The sequence below is a fragment of the Podarcis vaucheri genome, assembly GCF_965113315.1.
Source record: "Podarcis vaucheri genome assembly, chromosome: 3".
Lineage (NCBI taxonomy): Eukaryota > Metazoa > Chordata > Lepidosauria > Squamata > Lacertidae > Podarcis > Podarcis vaucheri.
In genome coordinates, this window is record NC_138761.1 from 36,334,724 (window position 1) to 36,356,472 (window position 21,749).

At 41.5% G+C, this 21,749-nt stretch overlaps 1 protein-coding gene across 5 annotated transcripts in view; it reads left to right on the forward strand.

Moving 5' to 3' along the window:
• The window catches only part of RBKS (ribokinase), a 68,999-nt gene extending 47,305 nt beyond the window's left edge, over positions 1-21,694 (forward strand). For 4 of the 5 annotated variants that reach the window (XM_082214887.1, XM_082214890.1, XM_082214888.1 and 1 more), the window contains exon 8: positions 21,210-21,694. In XM_082214887.1, coding sequence (XP_082071013.1) covers positions 21,210-21,383 — 174 coding nt within the window. In that variant the 3' untranslated portion in view covers positions 21,384-21,694. Of the gene's footprint in view, positions 1-6,078; positions 6,351-21,209 lie in introns of those variants that run through there. The other variant, XM_082214889.1, reaches the window with a different exon arrangement.
• The last annotated feature ends 55 nt before the right edge of the window (positions 21,695-21,749 follow it).

Sequence of the window (21,749 nt, forward strand, 5' to 3'; positions counted from 1 at the left end):
CCGTCTGAAGTTTTGTGGTTGTCTGTAATAGGTCATGTTGCCAGAATCCTGAAATGTCACTCACACAATATGTGTGAAACTTCCCTCTGCCACCTTTCCTTTTGTAACAAGATGCAAGGGGAGCTCTTTGTTACAGTAAGATTGATATACTGTATATTTCACCATATTAACAGCCAACTGCAGTGGTGGTTTCTCAGGGACAGGGAGATGGGCCTCCCATTAGTTTGGGTAGGGTATGGGGAAACTTTGGCCTTCCTTGCTTGCTGGGCAGATGTGAGTGGTAGTTCAACAACATCTGGAGGACCAGAGGTTCCCCACACCTGAGTGAGTGTAATGGCCCCTGGTGGCAGATATTGGGGGTTAGGAGATGCTGGAAGGCAAAGGTGCATGTGCCACCTGTCCTGATGATGATGATGATGATGATGATGATGATAATAATAATAATAATAATAATAATAATAATAATAATAATTTATTATTTGTACCCCGCCCATCTGGCTCGGTTTCCCCAGCCACTCTGGGCGGCTTCCATAGAAACCAAAAATACACTAAAATATCACACATTAAAAACTTCCCTGAAGTTAAGATGTCTTCTGAATGTCAGGTAGTTGTTTATCGATTTGACATCTGATGGGAGGGCGTTCCACAGGGCGGGCGCCACTACCGAGAAGGCCCTCTGCCTGGATCCCTGTAGCTTTGCTTCTCACAATGAGGGAACCGCCAGAAGGCCCTCGGCGCTGGACCTCAGCGTCTGGGCAGAACGATGGGGGTGGAGACCCATCAGCTTCAGTTCACAAGTCTTAGTGACTTCTATATGCAGATAGCAGGACGGGGGGGGGGGTATTTTGTCTGCCTCAGGCAGCAGAATATATTGTGCCGGGTGTAGGCTTCTTGCATTCTCCATAAAGTGCTTTTATGGGAAGATAGTCAGTTGCGAAAATAGTGTTTTCTGTTGTGGCATCTGGAAAAAGCAAGTATCTTCCAGTCCGAGATAATGAATCCCTTCAGACTTCTCTTTATTGTTATTATTATGCATCCATGAGTATTTGTGCTTGTGGTGTTATTGGGGCAGTTATACGTAATTCTGCTTTTGATATTGTTTACACCCGCTGAAGTTTTGGAGCAGACATACCGCTTCATTTTCTGTGGGTGCATGACTCACAGCTCCCCACCGAAATCCTTTAAATACCCATACCACAAATGTTCTGCAAGGGGGGCAGGTTGTTTGGTTGTCCCTCTTTTGACGCACTATAGTGCAAGGATACCCCTCCAGATAAAGCGGAATGGTGTGTGGGTAGCGTAGAATAAATCCACCACTAATAGCATTACATTAATGACCTTGAAGCAAATATGCCTGCAAACCCCCCCACCACCAGTCTGGAGGGGCCCAGCAAGGCCTCCAGACACCTGTATTCACTGCCACCACTGGTACGGTGCATTCAAACATAGAAATACTGTGTTAGTTTTCCTGCTAGCATTTCTGTCCCGTTTTCACATTGCAGTACCTGTTGTGTTATGGAATTGCGGCTTTTTGATATACCATCATATTGCTCTAAATTTCATTTATATGTGGGCGTGGTGGCGAGACACAACAATGAATTGCGGCTTTTTGATATACCATCATATTGCTCTAAATTTCATTTATATGTGGGCGTGGTGGCGAGACACAACAATGAATGTCATCCATTGGACAGTATCACTACTCCCCCATCCTTTCCACATGTGTGTGCTTCTGTTCCCCCATGAAAAGAGCAGGAAAGAACCATATGCTAAGGTACTGCCCCAAATTCTGTCACTTTACTCTTGTACTTTTCTGGGCTAAGGGGGCTATAAATGGATTTTATCTGGAATCAAAATACATGGAAATGAGCGCTGAGCATGTGTTCCATTCCATTGGTTTTCCAGAAGTGGCTTTTACGTCATGTGAAAGCTCAGATATAATGTGATAGGTGGACTCCTGAATTTGATAAGATGGCTACAGTGGTCTGTTTCAAATGCCATTTAAAAATTTTATTTCATACTACTTATAGTGCTGTTTAACTGCTGCATTGAGGTAGGCATTCTGCTCACTTGTAACAACAATTTCTCCACATGTGAAGTTCACCTCACTCACCAGAAGGCTGTGACAGAAGTCAGGACCGTTCTCCATCCCAAGGACATTCCTCAGCATCGCCCATCCTCTTCTCAAACTCTTGCCCACTCTTTACGTATAATTTTAATGTTTCTCCAAATTCTGGATGAAAACCAAGCCAGGAAATTGCAATAGCTACTGGAATAAAATGGAAGCATATTCAAATAAACCCTGAACAAGAGTCTTTTTTAAAAAACAACAGCAGCAACCTTTCTTTGTTTCCCAACTCTGTGGCCTAACGGCTATGACTCAGGGGGTTATAAATACTGAACTTAATCCAGTGACTAATTGCTCAAAATTCTGCGCATCAGCAGAAGTGGAACCTGTGGTTGGTTCTAATACTATCAAATGCCTTTGCTATTCAATAATATCCCTCGGAGCTTGCTATCTAGTATGCACTTTGCCCAAAGAACCGTGATTTTTGTTTCAGTTATCCTCTTGACAATGGGGAAGAAAACAGCTGCTAGTAAATGAAGCAGTTGGCAGACAGAGTGTCTGAGGGAGACTTCTGCCGTTCACCAAAGGAGGTTAACCTTTCTCCTACCATAGCTGTTTGCACTATAGTGAAAAAATGGCCTTGACCACAGTGTGAGAAGCCTGTTAGCAGTGGCAGCTGTTAGCAGTAGGCGAGCAATTGGGCTCTAATTGTGGTTAATTGCACGCACCAGCATGGTGAGGTGGAGAGTATTATTGTAAAAAATTACGCCCCAGATAGTGATAGTATAATAGCTCCCTTTATTTATCATACAGCCAAAATAACCCTGTGACTTAGCCTTCTGCTTTCTCGCCTACAAATATGCAATCCAATGAATTTTTTGTAATACAAAGAGCCTTACAGAATAAATTAACCCACCAGCTGCTCCAATCAGCAGCTATTAAATTTTATTTAACACTGCATCTATTATTTTCTAAAGTTCAGGCTGGCCGCGAACATCGCATGACTCGAAATCATCCCCTCTGACTTGACTCACTTTATAGCAGACCAAGGTCCCTTAGATCATCCCAGCTTCTGATCCTGATACAGACCCCTCAGGGCCTTTCCGGATGATCTTTTCTTTCCGCACAATAAACATGCACTTGTTGCTCATGGGTTGCAGGGGATCCAGATGTATTTCCTTCAGGAAGTGCTTCTGTTGCCAAGGGTATTTGCATTTGTCACTAGGAAGGCGACCTTCTAGATAGTGCAGTGGGACGTACAATGGAAAGTGGCGGTGTTGGGTATCATGGCTACTACTGCAGCAGGGCCTTTTTCCACAGAAGGGGCGGGGATGGAGAACCTGTGGCCCTCCAGGAATTGCTGGACATCAACTCCCATCAGGATGGACAGTGCTTAGGGATGATGATGATGATGATGATGATTATACCCAGCCCATCTGGCTGAGTTTCCCCAGCCATTCTGGGCGGCTCCCAACAGAATATTAAAAACATGATAAAACATCAAACATTAAAAACTTCCTTAAGCAGGGAGTTGTGGTTCAATACCTTCTGAAAGGTCTCAGGTTCATCATCTCTGCCATCTAGCCTCAAATCTACAGTTACTTGAGATTGTGCTAAAAGAAAAAAATAAATCGGCAATGGATGCAGACTTCCCAGCCAGCTACCAGGTCCATTTCCAGTCTTCCATTTTTTAGGGAACATTTTTTAGTAAGTGTCAAGTGATTGCCCTCCCGTTCCAGACACAACTGGATATAATCAGTCTCCTGGACTCCTGCCATTGTTCCATCACAACCTTTCAGAGCAACTGAGAGTGCTTGCTTGACTGTAGCATCTCTTTGCCAAGTCTGAGCAGCAAAGAGAAGCTTGCTCAGTGAATGCTCCATGATTGTTCCTCATCCAATCAGTTCAACAAATAGCTTTCCTGCTACATAGCAAGGCTACCGGTCCCTCACTTTCCATTATATGGGAACTGGACCTGGTGCCATATTGATGTTGCATTGGGGCTAACACAAGTATAGCTTTTAGAATAGAATCTGAATGGCCAGAGGGATTAGTCAGGCGCTGCACATGCAGACGATTCTTAGCAGGTTGAGGGATGCTGGAGTCAATATGTTTTGCAGGTATTCCTGTGGACGAGGAGCCAAATGTGAAGGAGAATGAGTAATTGTCACATGCATTTGCAGTGTTGTGTAGGAGCTCCTTGTCATGCACTAGGGCTGTTCTGGGCACCATCCCAGAAGAAAGCGGGGGACTTTCTCTGCTTCTATTTGCTAACAGACCTGTATTGTGCATCTGAGCATTTTCAAAGTCCCTTGCAAACCTTGGGGCATCTGACTACCCTTTGAGATCAGAAGGCATCATTATCCCTAATTTGCAGAGAGGATAAATGAAGCATCGGGAGGTGCACAGATTTTTCAAAGATCATCTCGACATAATGAAGCAACGGATGCGTTGCCAAAGGTTGCTCTTTGATTCACTGCCACGCAGCCAGATACTAAGCCTTGTAATACTGGATCCCAAGGGCCTGCCCTGACTAGTACAAGACAGCACCATATGATTAAAAAAAGGCATTTTCCCCACTTAGTATAAATGGCTTTTTGATCAATGAATGGAAATGTAATTTAAGCAAATTGAGCAAATGTAAACAAGGGTTTGTACGGTGCTGCTTGCAATCTTAACATATGTAGCGGGAGAGCTGGAAGACCACCCAGGTCATGGTCTGGTCTTATTTCTAAGCCACCCAGCTCCCTAATTAAATCCCTTTCTATTTCTCGTTTTAAGGGGGAGAGGGCCTGCAAGCCTTTCATAGTCTCCTTCCAGATGGGACCGAAACATTTAATAGAGATCCAGCTGTTGGAGGGATGGGAATTGTGAGCAATGCCATAAAATCAAGACATTGATGAAAATCAATATCTCATCATGCTCTCCCTCTGAGTTTAAAGAGAGCCTTGTAGCTCAAACACAAGGCAGCCCTAGGCCTTAATTTGACCAGGGCTCGGCCGCAGAACATTACATTCACTGCCAGGGCTATCCTGGGGTGTGTGTGATATAATAAAAAAAGAATGCCTATGGGGATGTGCAGAGGGCCTGCCCCTCATTACTGAGTCGCTGGAACCAGGCACTGTATATGTAGAACAAGGGAGAAGAGCTGTCACGGCAAAAGGTGGAACTTCTCATAGCTTCAGGCGCTTCTCTTTAGACATGTTAAACACAGGACATGTCTAATGGCTCAGAGCTCTACTTCTGCTTTTCATCAGTCAGGTGAGACCATGCAGCTTCTGCACTGATACCTAGCTGCTATGATGAGGCCTAATAAATTGAAACTAAATCCTGGTAAGATGGAGGTGCTGTGGCATAGTTGCTCTCAGGTCCAGGAATCAAGGGAACAGGCTCCTTTTGGTGGAGCTGGGCTCTCCCTGAAAGAGCAGGTGCATATTCTGAGAGTGTCCTTTGATACCACCTCGTCACTGGAGACACAGGTGTCTTCCATGGCAAGAGTGCCATTGCCCAGCTCCAGTTAGCTCACCAGCTACAACAGTTTCTGAACCAGGATGGCTTGGCCACCATAATCCATGCTCTTGATAACCTCCTGCTTGGATTGCTGCGATACACTCTACATAGGGATGCCCTTGAAGATGACTTGTAACTTGGACAAAATGTGGTGGCCTTCCTTTTGAGTGGAGCCACCAACCAGAACCACGTTACAACAATTCTCAAAGGAGGCCCAGCTTAAGATTCCACTCCAGAAACTGCACACTTAGCAATGACGCATAGGTGGGCTTTGTCTGTAGTTGCACCCTAAGCCTGCAGTGCCCTTGCCCTTGAAATTTAGATGGCTCCCACACTGCTGGCACTCTGACTTGGCTATTTCTTAACCCCCTTTTAAAATGAGGTTGTTTGTTTGTTTGTTTGTTTGTTTGTTTGTTTTATTAATGCAGTACTCACCTCAAGATCTTTATATATGGCGAAAGATAAAAACTGGCAAAATGACCATCTATCTCTTCCCACAGAAATGTATACCAGGGAACTGGGCTTTTCCCCTTTCATGTTCTGCGGTGCACATGGAGTGATAAGCAGACCTATAGCTGTGCATCTTTTTGGGGGAGGATGTTGGTCTCCTTAGCAGTGGAAGAATCCCAGGGGCCTAGAGGTCAAGTGGTGACCATCTGAATTTGGAGTATTTGTTTGAATTTCCATTGCACCAAACCTTTTGGTCCACCAGAGTGAAACATCACCTCATCTGTGCAGTCAAAAGTATAATAATAAATTAAACAGCTGGAAATTTCCTGCCCTCTGGCTGCCTTGCTCTGCCTGGTGGTAAAGCCAGGCCCAGTTTTAGGCTGGTATCCGGAAATTGGGCAATGATAAATATTTGTACTGCCTTCTAGTTCATGCACTGCTTCCAGCATGATGCATGCCACCACAAATCTTCCGAAAGTGACAAACAGCATAGCACCCTTTGTTTTTATAATCTACTCCAAGCTGGTGCCCTCCTATCAGACCAAGCCTAGCAGAAGTTGGGGTTGCCCAAATAAATTGATTAGCTTTAGACTCAGGACAGGCAAAAGAACATTCTTCTTCATACAGTTCATGATTTGTGTATGAAATACACTAGCACAAGATGTTTTGATGACCATGGACTTCTTTAGACCAGTCCTGGATAAGTCTGATAAACAGCTATCACTGGCAACCCAGCCAAATGGGAGGCATATAAATAGTAAAATTCTTCTTCTTCTTCTTCTTCTTCTTCTTCTTCTTCTTCTTCTTCTTCTTCTCCTTCACCTTCACCTTCACCTTCTTCTTCACCTTCTTCTTCTTCACCTATGAGAGTAGGGTTACTATTTAGAGTCCGTGTCCCTCTGAGTACCAGTTGCTGAGACAAAATGATGCTTGATCCTTGGTCTGATTCCCCATAAGTGTACTTACGTTCTTAATGATCAAATCAGCAAGTCAGAGGAAAAGAGGATTTACTATGAGATGACACATCCATAGTTTTCTGAAATACCTGACTCAGAATCAAAGCGATCATAACCAGGAAGGCATGAACAATTCACACAAACACGCATGCACCCCTCCCCCCATTTCTTAGCAAATATTTCACAAAGATTCTTCAGTACCTGGATAAAAGTGGGTAACTTCTTCTGTGGATCACAGTATAAATTAATGTAAATGAATACCGAGATTCTCCCCCCCCCCCCCCGAAAAATACAGTGCAGAGTTCCTGAACATCAGTCATCATTTAAAAAAAAAAATTCAGCGCTGGGCAAATCAACTACCCAACTGGAAACAGAATAATTGACTATTTGAAGTACTGAGTCCTCAGTTCCAACAACAAGGCTAAAGGCTGGGAGTTTGCACAGCATCAGACCTTTAGTTCTTATCTGTCTAATGAAGCAGGTATCTTCTGTCCAGCAATTCTAACAGGTTATCCCATGGTCAGTAGGCCTGTGCCACATGCAAATGAGAATAAGATCACAGTGCCAGAAATGTCCGCTGGCAAGTTTGGTAAATTATAACCAGGTGAATCAACTAAGGACCATGCACACACTTGCATTGAACAGCAAGTTAAGCCTTCATGAATGTCCCATAAAATGTGCTGCAAGACAAGAGTTGCACTAACTATTTAGAAATCAGAGATTTATGGTAGTCTGGATCCTCAAAACTAGTTGACACTTCCAAAATATGTACGCTTTATCGCTGTGCCTGTTCCCAAGTCTGTTAAAAAATGAGACCCTTCCTATCTTCCGGGTGATTGATGGACCTTGAGAATGCAAAGTGTTACAGAGATTACAAGAATTATCAGGCTACAGAGCTCTTTTTAGCTCAATGTACAGAAGGGAGGGGAGAGATTGCCCAGGATTGATAGTTGTGTATCTCTTTAGTTCTTTTGCAAGGTACACCACAAGCTAGATAACTCTCCAGATCCCTGTTCTGCTTTGAGCTTGAATGGCTTTGCGGAGTAGGATGTTTTCAAGACACTCTATCTGGGCTCATCTCTCAGGAATGCATGGGGTTAACAGTCAGCACCATTTAATCGTTTGCAAATAACCCATCAGGAAATCTGTCAGGAAGTGGGTACAAATTCCTGAGGATTGATGCAAAGTATTGCACTAGCATACTTTCCTAGCAACAGTCCATGGTCTGGTTGTGTCTGACTGATATACATGCCCTTCACAGACATGAAGGACAATGTAGTAGCTGCCTAACTGTGGAGTTCTAACAGAAATCCAAATATTTGACTATACTTGAACCAATCTGAAGTCAATAAAATATATAACATTGTGAGCTTTTGAAAGATAGATAGATCTCCAGCAACCTGTAGGTAGGGGGAAAAACATGAAAAGTAAAGCTATGTCTGTGGTGCCTGGGGCTGATGGGATTTGTAGTCCAAAACATCTATCTGTGGTGCATTTAGAACAGATCACACCAAGCTTGTAAGCGGTCACATGGATCAATATCAATTGGCAGGAAGTTATTCTCAACTGTTTTATTGAAGATTCAATGTAGTTTGATGTTGGCATGAATCACTTGGAGTAAAGATATGCATGTCATATTTGCAGATGCTAGAAAATTGGGTGGAATGACAGGTACTGCAGAGATTAAAAAATAATCATAATAAACTCTGTGAGTAGTAATACAGAATTTTGCTATCGCAAATATAAGGATATCAGTGACTGAAAAGCAAAAAAGAAGAGGTTAAAGGAACTGAAGAAAAGAATGAGAGAACAGCAAGGAACAAAAAGAGGGAGAAGAGCTGTTGGCCGAGGCCATTGAAAGAAAAATTGAGAAGCGGATTGTCAGAATTGAAACAGACCAGATGCATGTTTTACCTTCTACTGTTGAGGAATGAAACAAGTTGAAACATAATTTAGGGGCACTTTCCTTGGGTCCTTTGGCTATGAAACTACACAAGCCTATACTGGGAATGCTTTAAAAATAAGGAACTAAGTGGTGAAAGAGCACAAGGACATACAGCTACAGGAGACCAACAAAACATGGTGGTGTTGTGGATTTAATCTCCATTCCACCATACTATGTCAGCCTTCCCAAAATATCTATTTTTTCGTTATTCAGGGAAACCTGCCACTGGAAATACTGAACAGTGCAAACTCTGATCTAAAGTTGTTTGTGCTACTAAAAACAACAACCAGCACCCATGTAGTCAAAATACTGTATGTGTGATAAAATACATAATGAGAATAAATAATGCAAAGTTAGACAAGGCGCAAACTTTTGCACGGTATCTTCTGATATTTGGGGATGGGAAAAGCTCTGTAGGGCACTGGAGCCCCATCAGAAACCAGCTTCAGCCACGCCTCTGGGTTCAAAAGTTTTAGGCCAGGGTAGGCCACCTCAGGGCTGGGAGTCAAATGTGGTCAACCAGGCCTCTCAGCCTGATCCTCAGAATTCTCCTCAGGCCACAGCCTTCACAGGCCCTACTTTGCGCCCAATTGTTTTTGCCTGACTAGAATTGCACCCTTGGACCGCGATGATGCCTCCCGCTTGTCTGGATGGAAGATAAAGAGGGGTGTGTGATTGTGTGTAGAAACTAGTCTACTGCACAAAGCTAAATTTTACATTTGTTGCTTCTTGCCTCTGACCCCCACTGCCACTGGCAAGTGACCCTTGGAAGGTGAACCATCATGGGGGAAGTGCCCCCATTCCTGTTTTAATCATTGCCCCACACACTTTCTACCATTTCTCCAGAGCCGAAAAGTCTAAAAGTGTACATTATAAAAATAAAAATAAAAGTGTGCTTCTGAGGAAGCTAGATTATGTGCCCGTACTGCTCTTCTCTGGAATAACTGCAGTTAGCAATGTTTCACATTGATCTGACTTCCAGATCTGATACCCAGACTACACTTTACATGCAAGTGTTTAACTGCCATTACAAACACACACATTTGTATTTGTTGGGGGAGAGACACTGGAACTAATTGTATCCCTCTCTTGTCTGCTGATCACTCCCATCAAAGCCAACTTTTTCCGCCTTTAACCATGAACACACATGGACGCAGAAAGGATAGAACAGTACCATTTAAAGTAAATTTCCTTTCTTTTTTTTCTGCTGCATTTTCCACTGAGTGCAGTGGCTCTGGTCTTGTCCACGACTTTATTACATCACTTTGTTAAAGCTGTCATTTTCCCTTGATGTCTTTAAATATATTTCATCCCTTTCAGCATTTGCTATCATTTTAAATGCAATTAGTCCGACAAAGCAGAAAAAGTACCTAAATCGACAATTGGGGTCACCAGAGCAGAATTTGACTTGCACATTGATTTCACACTTCTGGATTCCAGTTCCATATTCTTTTTTAAACAACTGATGAATATTATTAGAGATTTGCACAATGACTCTTCCCTAAGAGGAAATAACTCTGAAAAAGAGGTTGGCAGAGGTTGCCACTGCTGGCTTGAGTGTTGTTGTTGAGGGAACGTGTAGCATACCCTTATCTTTGCAGTCCAAAGTGTCCTTTTGGCAAAGTGTTTTATTTTGTACAATGAAGAATATCCTTTTATTTTTAAAGTGGACTGGCTGGCAAGTTCTTCACAGAGGGGAAGTAAGGCTGTCCCATAAGACTATTTCCAGTTATAATGCACTTGTCCTTAAAGAGCTTCTTAGACTGTTATATAAAGCCATCATGGCTTCATGAGCCACTGACTAACCCGTTATATTTGCAGTTTATACATGTCCGAGTTCACTCAGCTTTGTCCCTCACAAGTTTATTCCGCCTAACATTTCAGAATTCTGAAAAGCCAAAAGGCTGTGTGCCCCTTAGACAGTGAAGCCAAAGATCACCTTGCCTCACCTTCAGGGGGAAGTAAGACGAGACTGCTGGATCCGGCCACTGGCCCATCTCGTCCAGCATCCCTTTCTCCCAGTGGCTAACCAGATGCCCATGAGAAACCCACAAGCAGGATTGAGCAGAAGAGCATTCTCCTCTCCTGTGTTTTCCAGCCACTGCTATTGAGGAGCACGGCTGCCTACAACCATGAAGGCAGAGCAGGGCCATCATAGCTAGTGGCCATCAAGAGCCCTCTCTCCCATGAATTAGTCTAACCCTCTTTGAAAGGCTTGTGGCTGTCACCGTTTCCTGTGGAGCAAGTTCCATATGTGCTGCGTGAAGAAGTATTTTCCTTTAACCTTTAATGAAGGGAGGGCCATAGCTCAGTGGTAGAGCATCTGTTTTGCATGCAGAAGGGTCCCAGGTTCAATCATCAGCATCTTCAGATAGGGCTGGGAGAGATCCGTCTCTGTAACTGTGGAGAGCCACTGGCAGCCAGTGTAGCAGGCAATAGTGGGAAGACAGGCGAACTAATATCAGTGTACTGGAAGAACCAAAGGTCACCAGTGTTGAAGCAATGATTCTTCAACATCAACTTCATTGGACTGGTCATGTTGTGTGGATGCCTGATTAGCCTTCCAAAGCAACTACTCTATTCCGCACTTAAAAATGGAAAGCATAATGCTGGTGCTCAACAAAAGCGATTTATTTATTTTTTTAATAATAATTTTTATTACATTTTTTCCAAATTACAGATAAAACAGAAAAAAGAAAGAACATAAAGAGCAGAAAAAAAGAAGAAAAAAAGAAAAACAGAAAATCACACCCATTTCAACAACTTATTTCAGATTTCTATCGGACTTCCCCACATCTCCCACATAGTGCATTCTTGACAATAAAGTTATCAGCAAGTTATAACCTTGTTTCGTGTGTTTCTTTGTATTCTCAATTGCGGTTTAAGTTTAAATCTCTTATTTTCCATTTACTCTAAAAATATAACATATTGTCATTTTTACCCATTTAAACTTTGATTCTTTCATAAATATTATCCAATTTCATATATAATCAACTTTCGTTGCTGAGGCTAACATTCCAAATCATACGGCATCTTAAGATTCATATAACTTATAATACTTTTGCAAATAGTCTTTGAATTTTTTCCAGTCCTCCTCCATTGCCTCTTCTCCCAAATCTCGGATCCTTGCAGTCATCTCGGCTAGTTCCATGTAGTTCATCAATTGCGTCTGCCAGTCCTCCAGTGTGGGCAAATCTTGGGTCTTCCAATGCTTGGCGATAAGGATTCTTGCTGCTGTTGTAGCATACATAAAAAAGGTTCTATCCTTTTTTAACACCTTCTGGCCGACAATGCCCAGAAGAAAGGCCTCCGGTTTCTTGGGAAAGGTGTATTTAAACACCTTTTTTAACTCATTATAGATCATTTCCCAGAAAGCCTTCACTCTTGGGCAGGTCCACCAAAGATGAAAAAATGTCCCTTCAGCCTCCTTACATTTCCAACATTTATTATCGGACAAATGGTAAATCTTAGCAAGCTTGACTGGGGTCATGTACCACCTGTATACCATTTTCATAATATTTTCTTTCAAGGCATTACATGCCGTAAACTTCATACCGGTGGTCCATAACCTTTCCCAGTCCTCAGACATAATGTTATAACCAATGTCCTGAGCCCATTTTATCATGGCTGATTTAACTGTCTCATCCTGAGTGTTCCATTTAAGCAGCAAGTTATACATTCTCGATAATAACTTGGTCTTTGGTTCTAACAGCTCTGTCTCAAGTTTCGATTTTTCCACCTGGAATCCTATTTTTTTGTCTAACTTAAAAACCTCATTAATTTGGGCATAATGTAACCAATCTTGCACCTTACCTTTTAATTTTTCAAAGCTCTGCAACCTCCAATTACCTCCAATGTTTTCTATTATTTCCCAATACTTCGGCCAGTAGGCCTCCATATTGGGTTTTTTCCGAGCCTTGGCCTCTATTGGTGATATCCACCTCGGAGTTTTGCTTTCCAATAAGTCCTTATATTTTTTCCAGACCATAAATATTGCTTTTCTGACAATATGGTTTTTAAACATTCCAAATGTTTTTGCCTTGTCATACCACAGGTACGCATGCCAACCTAACGAATTGTTAAAGCCTTCCAGATCTAGGACATCAGTGTTTTCTAACAGAATCCAATCTTTCATCCAGCAGAAGGCCGCAGCTTCGTAATATAACCTTAAATCCGGCAGGGCAAACCCCCCTCTCTCCTTTGCATCAGTTAGTATTTTAAACTTTATTCGGGGCTTTTTGCCCTGCCAGACAAATTTAGAGATGTCCTTCTGCCACTTTCCAAAACAATCCACTCTGTCCACAATCTGCAAGGCTTGGAACAAAAACAACATTTTTGGCAAAACGTTCATTTTTATAGCTGCAATTCGGCCTAACAAGGATAGTTTCAATCTTGACCAGATTTCTAGATCTTTTTTCACTTCTGACCAACATTTCTCATAATTATCTTTAAATAAATTCAAGTTCTTGGAAGAGAGATTGACCCCCAGGTATTTCACTTTTTTAACAATATTTAGTTCTGTTTCCTTCTGAAACTCCTCTGCTTCATTAACTGTCATGTTTTTCCCTAACACCTTAGTTTTTTGTTTATTCAACTTAAAACCCGCCACCCGGCCAAACTTCTGAATCAATTCCAAAACTCTTTTTGTACTAGGTTCTGGCTCCTGTAATGTTAAAACCAAGTCATCTGCAAATGCTTTCAGTTTATATTGTTTCGCTCCGACCTGGATTCCTTGCACCAGCCGATCCTTCCTTATCATATTCAGCAAAACCTCGAGGACCGAAATAAACAATAAAGGGGAAAGGGGGCACCCCTGACGTGTTCCTTTTTCAATATGAAGTTCTTCCGTCACCACATTGTTCACTATCAACTTAGCTTTTTGTTCTGAATAGATTGCTTCTATTCCATTCTCAAACCCCCTTCCCACTCCCATCCCTTCCAAATTTTTCTTCATGAATTTCCAAGAAATATTATCAAAGGCCTTCTCCGCATCAATAAAAATTAAAACTGCTCTGGTGTTAATATTTGTTTGTAAAAGTTCCAGAATATCAATGATATTCCTAGTGTTGTCAAACAGATGTCTACCTGGGAGAAAGCCAGCTTGGTCCTTGTGAATTACTTCGTTTAAAACTTTTTTAAATCTGTTGGCCAATATATCTGCAAATATTTTATAATCCACATTTAGGAGTGAGATGGGACGATAGTTCTTAAGTTGGGTCTTTTCAGTCTCCACTTTGGGTATCAATGTGATGAATGCTTCTTTCCACGTATCTGGTGCCTTCCCTCCCCCCATAATCTGATTACAAACCTCCATTAATGGTTGTATCAAGAAATCTTTTAACGTCCTATAATATTTGGAGGTGAGTCCATCCGGGCCTGGAGATTTGCCTAGCTGCATGTTCTGAATGGCATCCTCAATTTCCTGTTGTGTTATTTTACAATTCAAGATTGACCTCTTCTCTTGTGATAGTTCTGGTAGGCCATTGTCTTTCAGGAATTGTTCTATCTCAATTGCTTCCTCGGGTCCTTGTGTATAAAGTTTTTTAAAATATTTCTGGAAACACTTTCTAATTTCTCCCGGTTTCTGAATGTTTTTCCCTTCAACTTCTAGATTGGTAACATAGTTTAATTTTTGTCTCTTTTTCAACTGCCAAGCTAGCAGTTTCCCACATTTGTTCGCAGATTCAAAAGATCTTTGTTTCATTTGTTTAATTTTCCATTCCACTTCTTGGTTAATCAATTTCAAGTATTGTGATTGGTGGAATTTGATTTCTCTTAGAGTCTCTTTTGATTTTGGATTCAATCTTAGTTTTTTTTCTCCTTCTCTTATCTTCTCCAATATCTTATCCTTTTTCCCATTCCAGAGTTTTTTCTTAATCGTATTCTGTTGTATCAGAAACCCTCTCATAACAGCTTTGCTTGCGTCCCAGATTATTCTTTTTTCCACCGAGGTATTCAAATTAATTTCAAAATAGTCCTTTAAAGCTTTTTGGGCCTTCTTTACAATCTCTTGATCTCTTAACAGGTTGTCATTCATTTTCCATCTGAAGGAATCGGCAGTAGTAAGTCTCATTTCCATTTTCAGAGCGTTATGGTCGGAGCAAGTCTTTGGGCAGATTTCTACTTTTGTAGTCTTAGGTGCCAGCCCTCTAGTTGTCCAAATTTGGTCGATTCTTGTCCATGACAGGTGAGCTTCAGAAAAGAAAGTTCCTTCTTTACCTAGGGGGTTTCTCGTCCTCCATAAATCAATTAAATCCATATTGTCAGTTAGCTCGAAGAAGGTTTTTGGTAGTCTTCCATCTTTGGTCAAATTCTGGTTCTGTGACTTATCCATAAGAGTAGAGACGACCCCATTCATGTCTCCCATCATAATGATGTTAGAATAGTCCAGATAGTCCAGTAATGTCTCATGTAGCTTCTTATAAAATTCTGATTTCCCCTCATTTGGTGCGTAGATTCCTAATATCAAAACCTTCTCTCCTTGAGTCTGAATTTCAATAGCCAGGATTCTTCCTTGTTCGTCTTTGAACAAAAATTTTGGTGATAAATTCTCCTTAGCGTAGATCACCACGCCTCTCTTTTTAACTCTATCTGATGAAATAAATTCTTGGCCTAGTCTTTTGTTTATTAACACCTTCCTATGAAGCCTGGTCACGTGGGTTTCTTGCAAACAAATTATGTCCAAATTTTCTTTCTTTAAAATATGGAACATCCTTTTGCGTTTTTCCGGGGAATTCGCGCCATTAATGTTCCAACTGTACAGCTGAAGAGACATCCTGTATCAATCTGTTGTTGCTCTTTATGGGGCGTCTTCTTTTTTGTCCAAATCCGAGGGTGGTAGCTCTTTTCCAGACTCTGGTGGGGGCCAAAGAGCTGCCGCTCCTTTCTGCAAGTCTTCTCCTTGGTCGTGTAGAAACTTCTGGCTATCCTCCTTCGTTTTGATTTTAATCTTCTTTCCTTTGTAGTTGAACGAGAGACCTTGTGGAAACTCCCACCTGTAAGGTATTCCGTTACCTCTCAAAAGTCCAGCTAGGTCAGTATAGTTAGATCTGAGATCCAATAGTTGTTTAGGGATATCCTTGTAACAAAAGCGATTTAAAGACTGTCTCAAGGCAAATTTTTTAAATGTAGTATAAACACCAATAATTGGGAAACACTTGCCTTGTTAGCGCTCCAACTGGAGAACAGCCTTTACCAAAGGTGTCATGGGCTTTGAAGACGCTCGAACTCAGGAAGCAAGGGAGAGATGAGCTAAGAGGAAGGCACGTTTGGCAAATCCACACCGTGATCAGCTCCCGTCCGGTAACCAATGTCCCCACTGTGGAAGGACGTGTGGATGATCCAGAATTGGCCTCCACAGTCACTTATGGACTCATTGTTAAAACCGTATTTATGGAAGACAATTTTACTAGGCTACGAGTGATCACCAAAGAAGAAGGGAGATAGATGGACCAAAAGTCTGACTCTGAATAAGGCTGACCAACATTTTGTGCCAGTATTGATTTGAGGCCATTAGGAAAGACATCACCTCTCCAGAGTAACTGAGAAAGAAGGTGGGATTTTATTTTATTTAAAACATATTTGCCATCCCTTTCCTCCAAAGAGCTCAAAATGGCTGGCAACAAAGTTAAAACATCCCTTACAAGTTGACGCTAAAGCTGCAGCAGGAAATAAAATACAGCTACTACTACTCTTATTGCCAAATAAGAGCAGGAAAATAAAAAGTGCCCCCACCCCACCCCCTTAACATGGGAGAGAGATTGTCTCTGTATATGAGGGATCCATTCTTAGCTGCAGTGACTAAATAAGATTTTGCTAGAGATTACCCTTTATGATTTTGTCTACGCCTTTTTTTAAAAAAAAAAAATTGCAGCTAAGCAAGTAGCCACCAGCAAATCTTGTGGGAAATGCATTCCATAATTTTGTGGTTTCCAAAAATTCCCTTTCGTCAGTCTTGAACTTGCTGCCAAGGAATCTTGATGTGAAAATCCAGCTGTTTTTTTGAGACAGAGAATAATTTCTCTCTGTACACATCTTTATAAACTGCACTTTCATTTTAAAAGCACAGGCATATTGGACTTTCCCCCACAGGGAAATGTCAGGGTGCCTATCTGCACCCCACGATTCCAAGCAGAATTCTCAGGGAATTCCAGAAATGGTGAGGGAAATAGGTGTCTCCCAACAATTCTCAATACCCTTCACAAACTACATTTCCCAGGATCCTTTGGGGAAAGCCGTGACTGTTCAAAGCACAGTGGTACCTCGGGTTACATACGCTTCAGGTTACATACGCTTCAGGTTACAGATTCCGCTAACCCAGAAATAGTACCTCGGGTTAAGAACTTTGCTTCAGGATGAGAACAGAAATTGCGCAGCGGCTGGGGGAGGCCCCATTAGCTAAAGTAGTGCTTCAGGTTAAGAACAGTTTCAGGTAAAGAACGGACCTCCGGAACGAATTAAGTACTTAACCCGAGGTACCACTGTAGTATGATACACTGCAGATGGGGCCTTGGTCATGCTTAGAACATAACCATTGGACTCAGTGGGATTTGTTGTTGCAAGGCTGCAGAAGGTTTTTCACCCCAAGGGTCACATTTGCTTCTGGGCAATCGTCCTATACACCCACCCGTCTCTAACCTCCATCCAAGTAAGCAAGAAGCATTATTAGACTGCGAGGACACATTCCAAAACACAGGCAAAAACACTCACGGCCAGAAGCAGGGTTGATGAGAGGGTGCAGCTTGGAAAGAGCCCCAAAGGCTACCCAGAGGCCTGTTAGGGCTGCATTTTGCCCCTGGGTCTGAGGTTCCCCACTCCTGTGTTAGTGGAATGTGGATCAAGTTTTCGTGGAGGGTTAACTACTAAAACAGTGGCTCCCACTGTCCAAATTTGCTTGGCACGGTGACCCATCATTCTATTATCACATGAATTTGGGACTTTTAGTCTTCAGCAGCTGTCAGTTTCATGCATCTTAAATGTAAGTTTGCCTATTTATAACCATTACCCAAGGCATCCGAATTTACTTAACGCCTCTATTAAAGTAGAATTCGTTGAACTATTTATAGTACTTAGAAAGTTATTAACAGTTTTTAATGGGAATGTAAGAATACCAGTCTTCTAATTGCAAGATATTGCTTCCTAAGTTATAAAAATCTGGTCCAAAAAATCTGGTTATACAAGTGGTGTTAAATATAACAAACTGAATATTCAAAATAGTTTTTCCACAATAAAGCCAATTTGGGCAAGTGTTAGTGGGATGGCTGAGCTTGCTTTTTGGCAATGTGTAGGGTTTGATGGTTGTCAGGCATAGCCTCAGATCATTATTGATACATAGCCTTTTATTTCATCTTCATAGCAGTCTCTGCAGAAAAACCTGCTTCTCAAAAATCTGTACCACCAAATTAAAGCACAAGCATTTCTTAAGCCACAAGCTCAGGCTACTCAATAGTAACTAAGTTCTCTCTCTGTGTGTATGTGTGTAAAAAGAAGCCAAAATTCAGAAAACCTCACTTCCAAAAAGAATTGTCTTTGAAGGTCAAATCACATGGCTATTTGATAACCTGTTCCTTTTGAACAGATAAAAACAACTTTGTGGCATCAGCTGCAAATGGGTTTTCCACCCACTCAAGCATCTCTGTTTCTTCAGCAGAAAAGTTGTGGACAAATTCTGACTAAGCAGTTCCCAAGTGTTAACACAAGCGTTTCCTACATTTGGTTACAAGTGTCAACACAGCATTATAATATGACGACAAATCAAAAAGTTCTAAGAGGTTATATCATGCAAGTTGAGGATGAAAAGCAAGAATTGTTGGGGGTTTATTTATGTAGCCTGTCTGCTACTTGCCCAGGCTTCGAGACCCATAGGCTGAAACTAAAACTTCGCCTCCTTACCCTTCCCTGATTATAAGATCAATGGAGGGTGCCTTGGTAGTTCCATCACCCTCAGACGCAAGGGTTGTGGCAGCCCAGCAGAGTGCATTCATTGAAGGGATCCAAAGGGTCATCTAGTCCAACCCCTGCAATGGAGGAATCTCTACTAAAACATCCATGGCAGATGGCTATCGAACCTCTGCTTAAAAACCTCCAAGGAAGGAGAGCCCACCACCTTCCAAGGTAGTCCATTCTACTGTCGAACAGCTCTTAGCATCAGAAAGTTCTTCCTGATGTTTAGTCACAATCTCCTTTCTTGTAACTTGAAGCCATTGGTTTGGGTCCTACCCTCCAGAGTAGGAGAAAGCAAGCTTATACCATCTTCCACATTACAGCCCTTTTAGACATTTGAAGATGACAATCATATCTCCTCTCACTCTCCTCTTTTCCAGGCTAAACATACCCAGCTACTTCAACCCTTTCTCATAAGGCTTGGTTTCCAGGCCCTTGATCATCTTGGTCACACATTCTAGCTTGTCAATATTCTTCTTAAATTGTGTCACCCCAAACTGGACACAGTACTCCAGGTGTGGTCTGGCCAAGGCAGAATCGATTACTGCTATTACTTCCCCTGATCTGGACACTCTATTTCTGTTGATGCAACCTGGAATAGCATTAGCTTTTCTTTTTTGCTGCCGCATCAATGAGTGCTAGTAGGGACAGGAGGCAGCCAGCACAGGGCTTACATTTCCAGCTGTATAAACTGAAGGAAGCAGAAGTGCATCAAACAGCCTTTTAGAACCTGCAGCTGTACAGAAGCACAGCTGGATTTCAGAATTAAAGAACTACACATGGAAAGCAGGATGAAGGCACTTCTGCTACAAACTTGGTGGGTGGGTGGGTGGGTAGGCACGTATTAATACATTGGGCTGCAGAACTTTAAAGACTAAGGATGACTCCTAGAAAGTAACCAGGGGAATGTGGGTTGTACAAGTTTGAAGTCTGAAATACGTTTGTGTTTGTATTGCTTCTCCTTAAAGCACCTTGAAATCTAATCTTGTACAGATGCCACTAATGTGAGAGGTTGCTAATCTTTTCACTAAGCCACTGTTTCATATTTTTCCTTGCTACTCATATTATATCTTGCAGATTTGTACTGCAGTTTGGAGAATGAATGTTCAATGAATGGTGATCATTTGACACAAAATTTTGTGAATAAGAACATAATACATAAGGAGAGCCCTGCTGGATCAGACTAAAAAAAACCCCACCTAGTCCAGCAGCCTGGATTCAAAAAATTAACTTTCTTTTTCATACGTGATAGTAATGTAAATAAGGAAAAAGACAAGCATATGAAATTTTTCAGTAGCACATTCCACTGCATCTTTTATTACTATTGGTGTATGTGAAGGCTTCTTTACAATCCGAATGTGAAGAATTTCTTACAGGTTAGGAGCAGCAAGAATTCTCTGTGCAAAAAAGTGGAGACAACCTACTACCCTCTCTATTAAAGTATGAGAACTTGTTACAATGGCTAAGTTAACTCATTATCTTAGAAGTAAGGGAGGCAAACAAAGACAACATCATCTTATGAATAGATGGATAGACTTCATTTCTTATTGTAGCAGGAGGTGGGTCTCAAGCACAAGGCTGTTGAGTTACAGCATTTTAATATGTAATCAGAGGTTGAAACTTTATTACGATTTATAAAACATTTTTGAGAATTGTATAACATAGAATAAGCCAATCCATCAGAATAGGAGAAAGAATACTTGTAATTTTGTCACATAGCCGTCATGGGTAGCAGCTACTGATCACTTTATTCTCCATGTCCACAAGCTCAGAAATATACCAGTGAATTTAAGTCATTTATACAGGAGAGTCAACATTTACTTCTGTGTTCTTAAGGTAGGGAAATAAACGCCCTCCCACCAGATGTCAAAGAGAAAAACAACTCCCAGATTTTTAGAAGACATCTGAAGGCAGCTCTGTTTAGGGAAGCTTTTAATGTTTAATAGAGTATTGTATTGTATTGTATTGTATTGTATTGTATTGTATTGTATTGTATTGTAATATTCTGTTGGAAGCCGCCCAGGGTGGCTGTGGAAACCCAGCCAGATGGGTGGGGTATAAATAAATAAATATAATAATATTCAAAAGTGTCTGAAAATAGTAATCCAAGATTACTGTAATTACAGTAATCACTGTTTATATGTCATCACCAAATTCTAGCCATTCACTGCAGAGCACACATGTACATAAATGTATTTTCATAAAATCCAAATTTAAATGTATATTCAAACTCAGATTTCATGAAAATACTTATTTGTTTAGGCAAACTGTTTTCCTTTGCAGGACTTTCTATTTAACTATGTTTGAAGGAGCAGTAACTTTGGTTTGTCTCTTTCAGGGAGCAGGCGACAGCTTTGTGGGGGCACTGGCTTTCTACCTGGCTTACTATCCCAACCTGCCTCTAGAAGAAATGCTGCGGAACAGTAACTTCATTGCAACGATTAGTGTCCAAGCAACAGGGACACAGGCTTCCTATCCCTATAGAAAGGACTTGCCCCAAGACCTATTCTAACCTGCCCACTGCACTGTCACAATGGTGGTCCACTAATTTTCAATTTGTAAGATAATGTATAATTTCAACAATTTCTACATATATCTGAAAGGAGACAACTGTATCGAACACATTCCTATACGTAGGTCCTGGCCCCTAATAAGGTGTGCAGGGTACCATTCACTGCAGGGTCTTTCCAGGACGCTGTGAAATACTTGACTTCAGATCTGTGAATGAGACACTCCCATTCCTCAGTTAAGGGATGTGAAGAGATGCAGTTTGGTTTGATGTTGTTATGATGCCTTAATTATAATAAATGTTTCACAAAATAATTTCTGAAGTTGTGATCTCAAAATGGCAAGTTTTTTTTAAGAATAAAACTTCTTA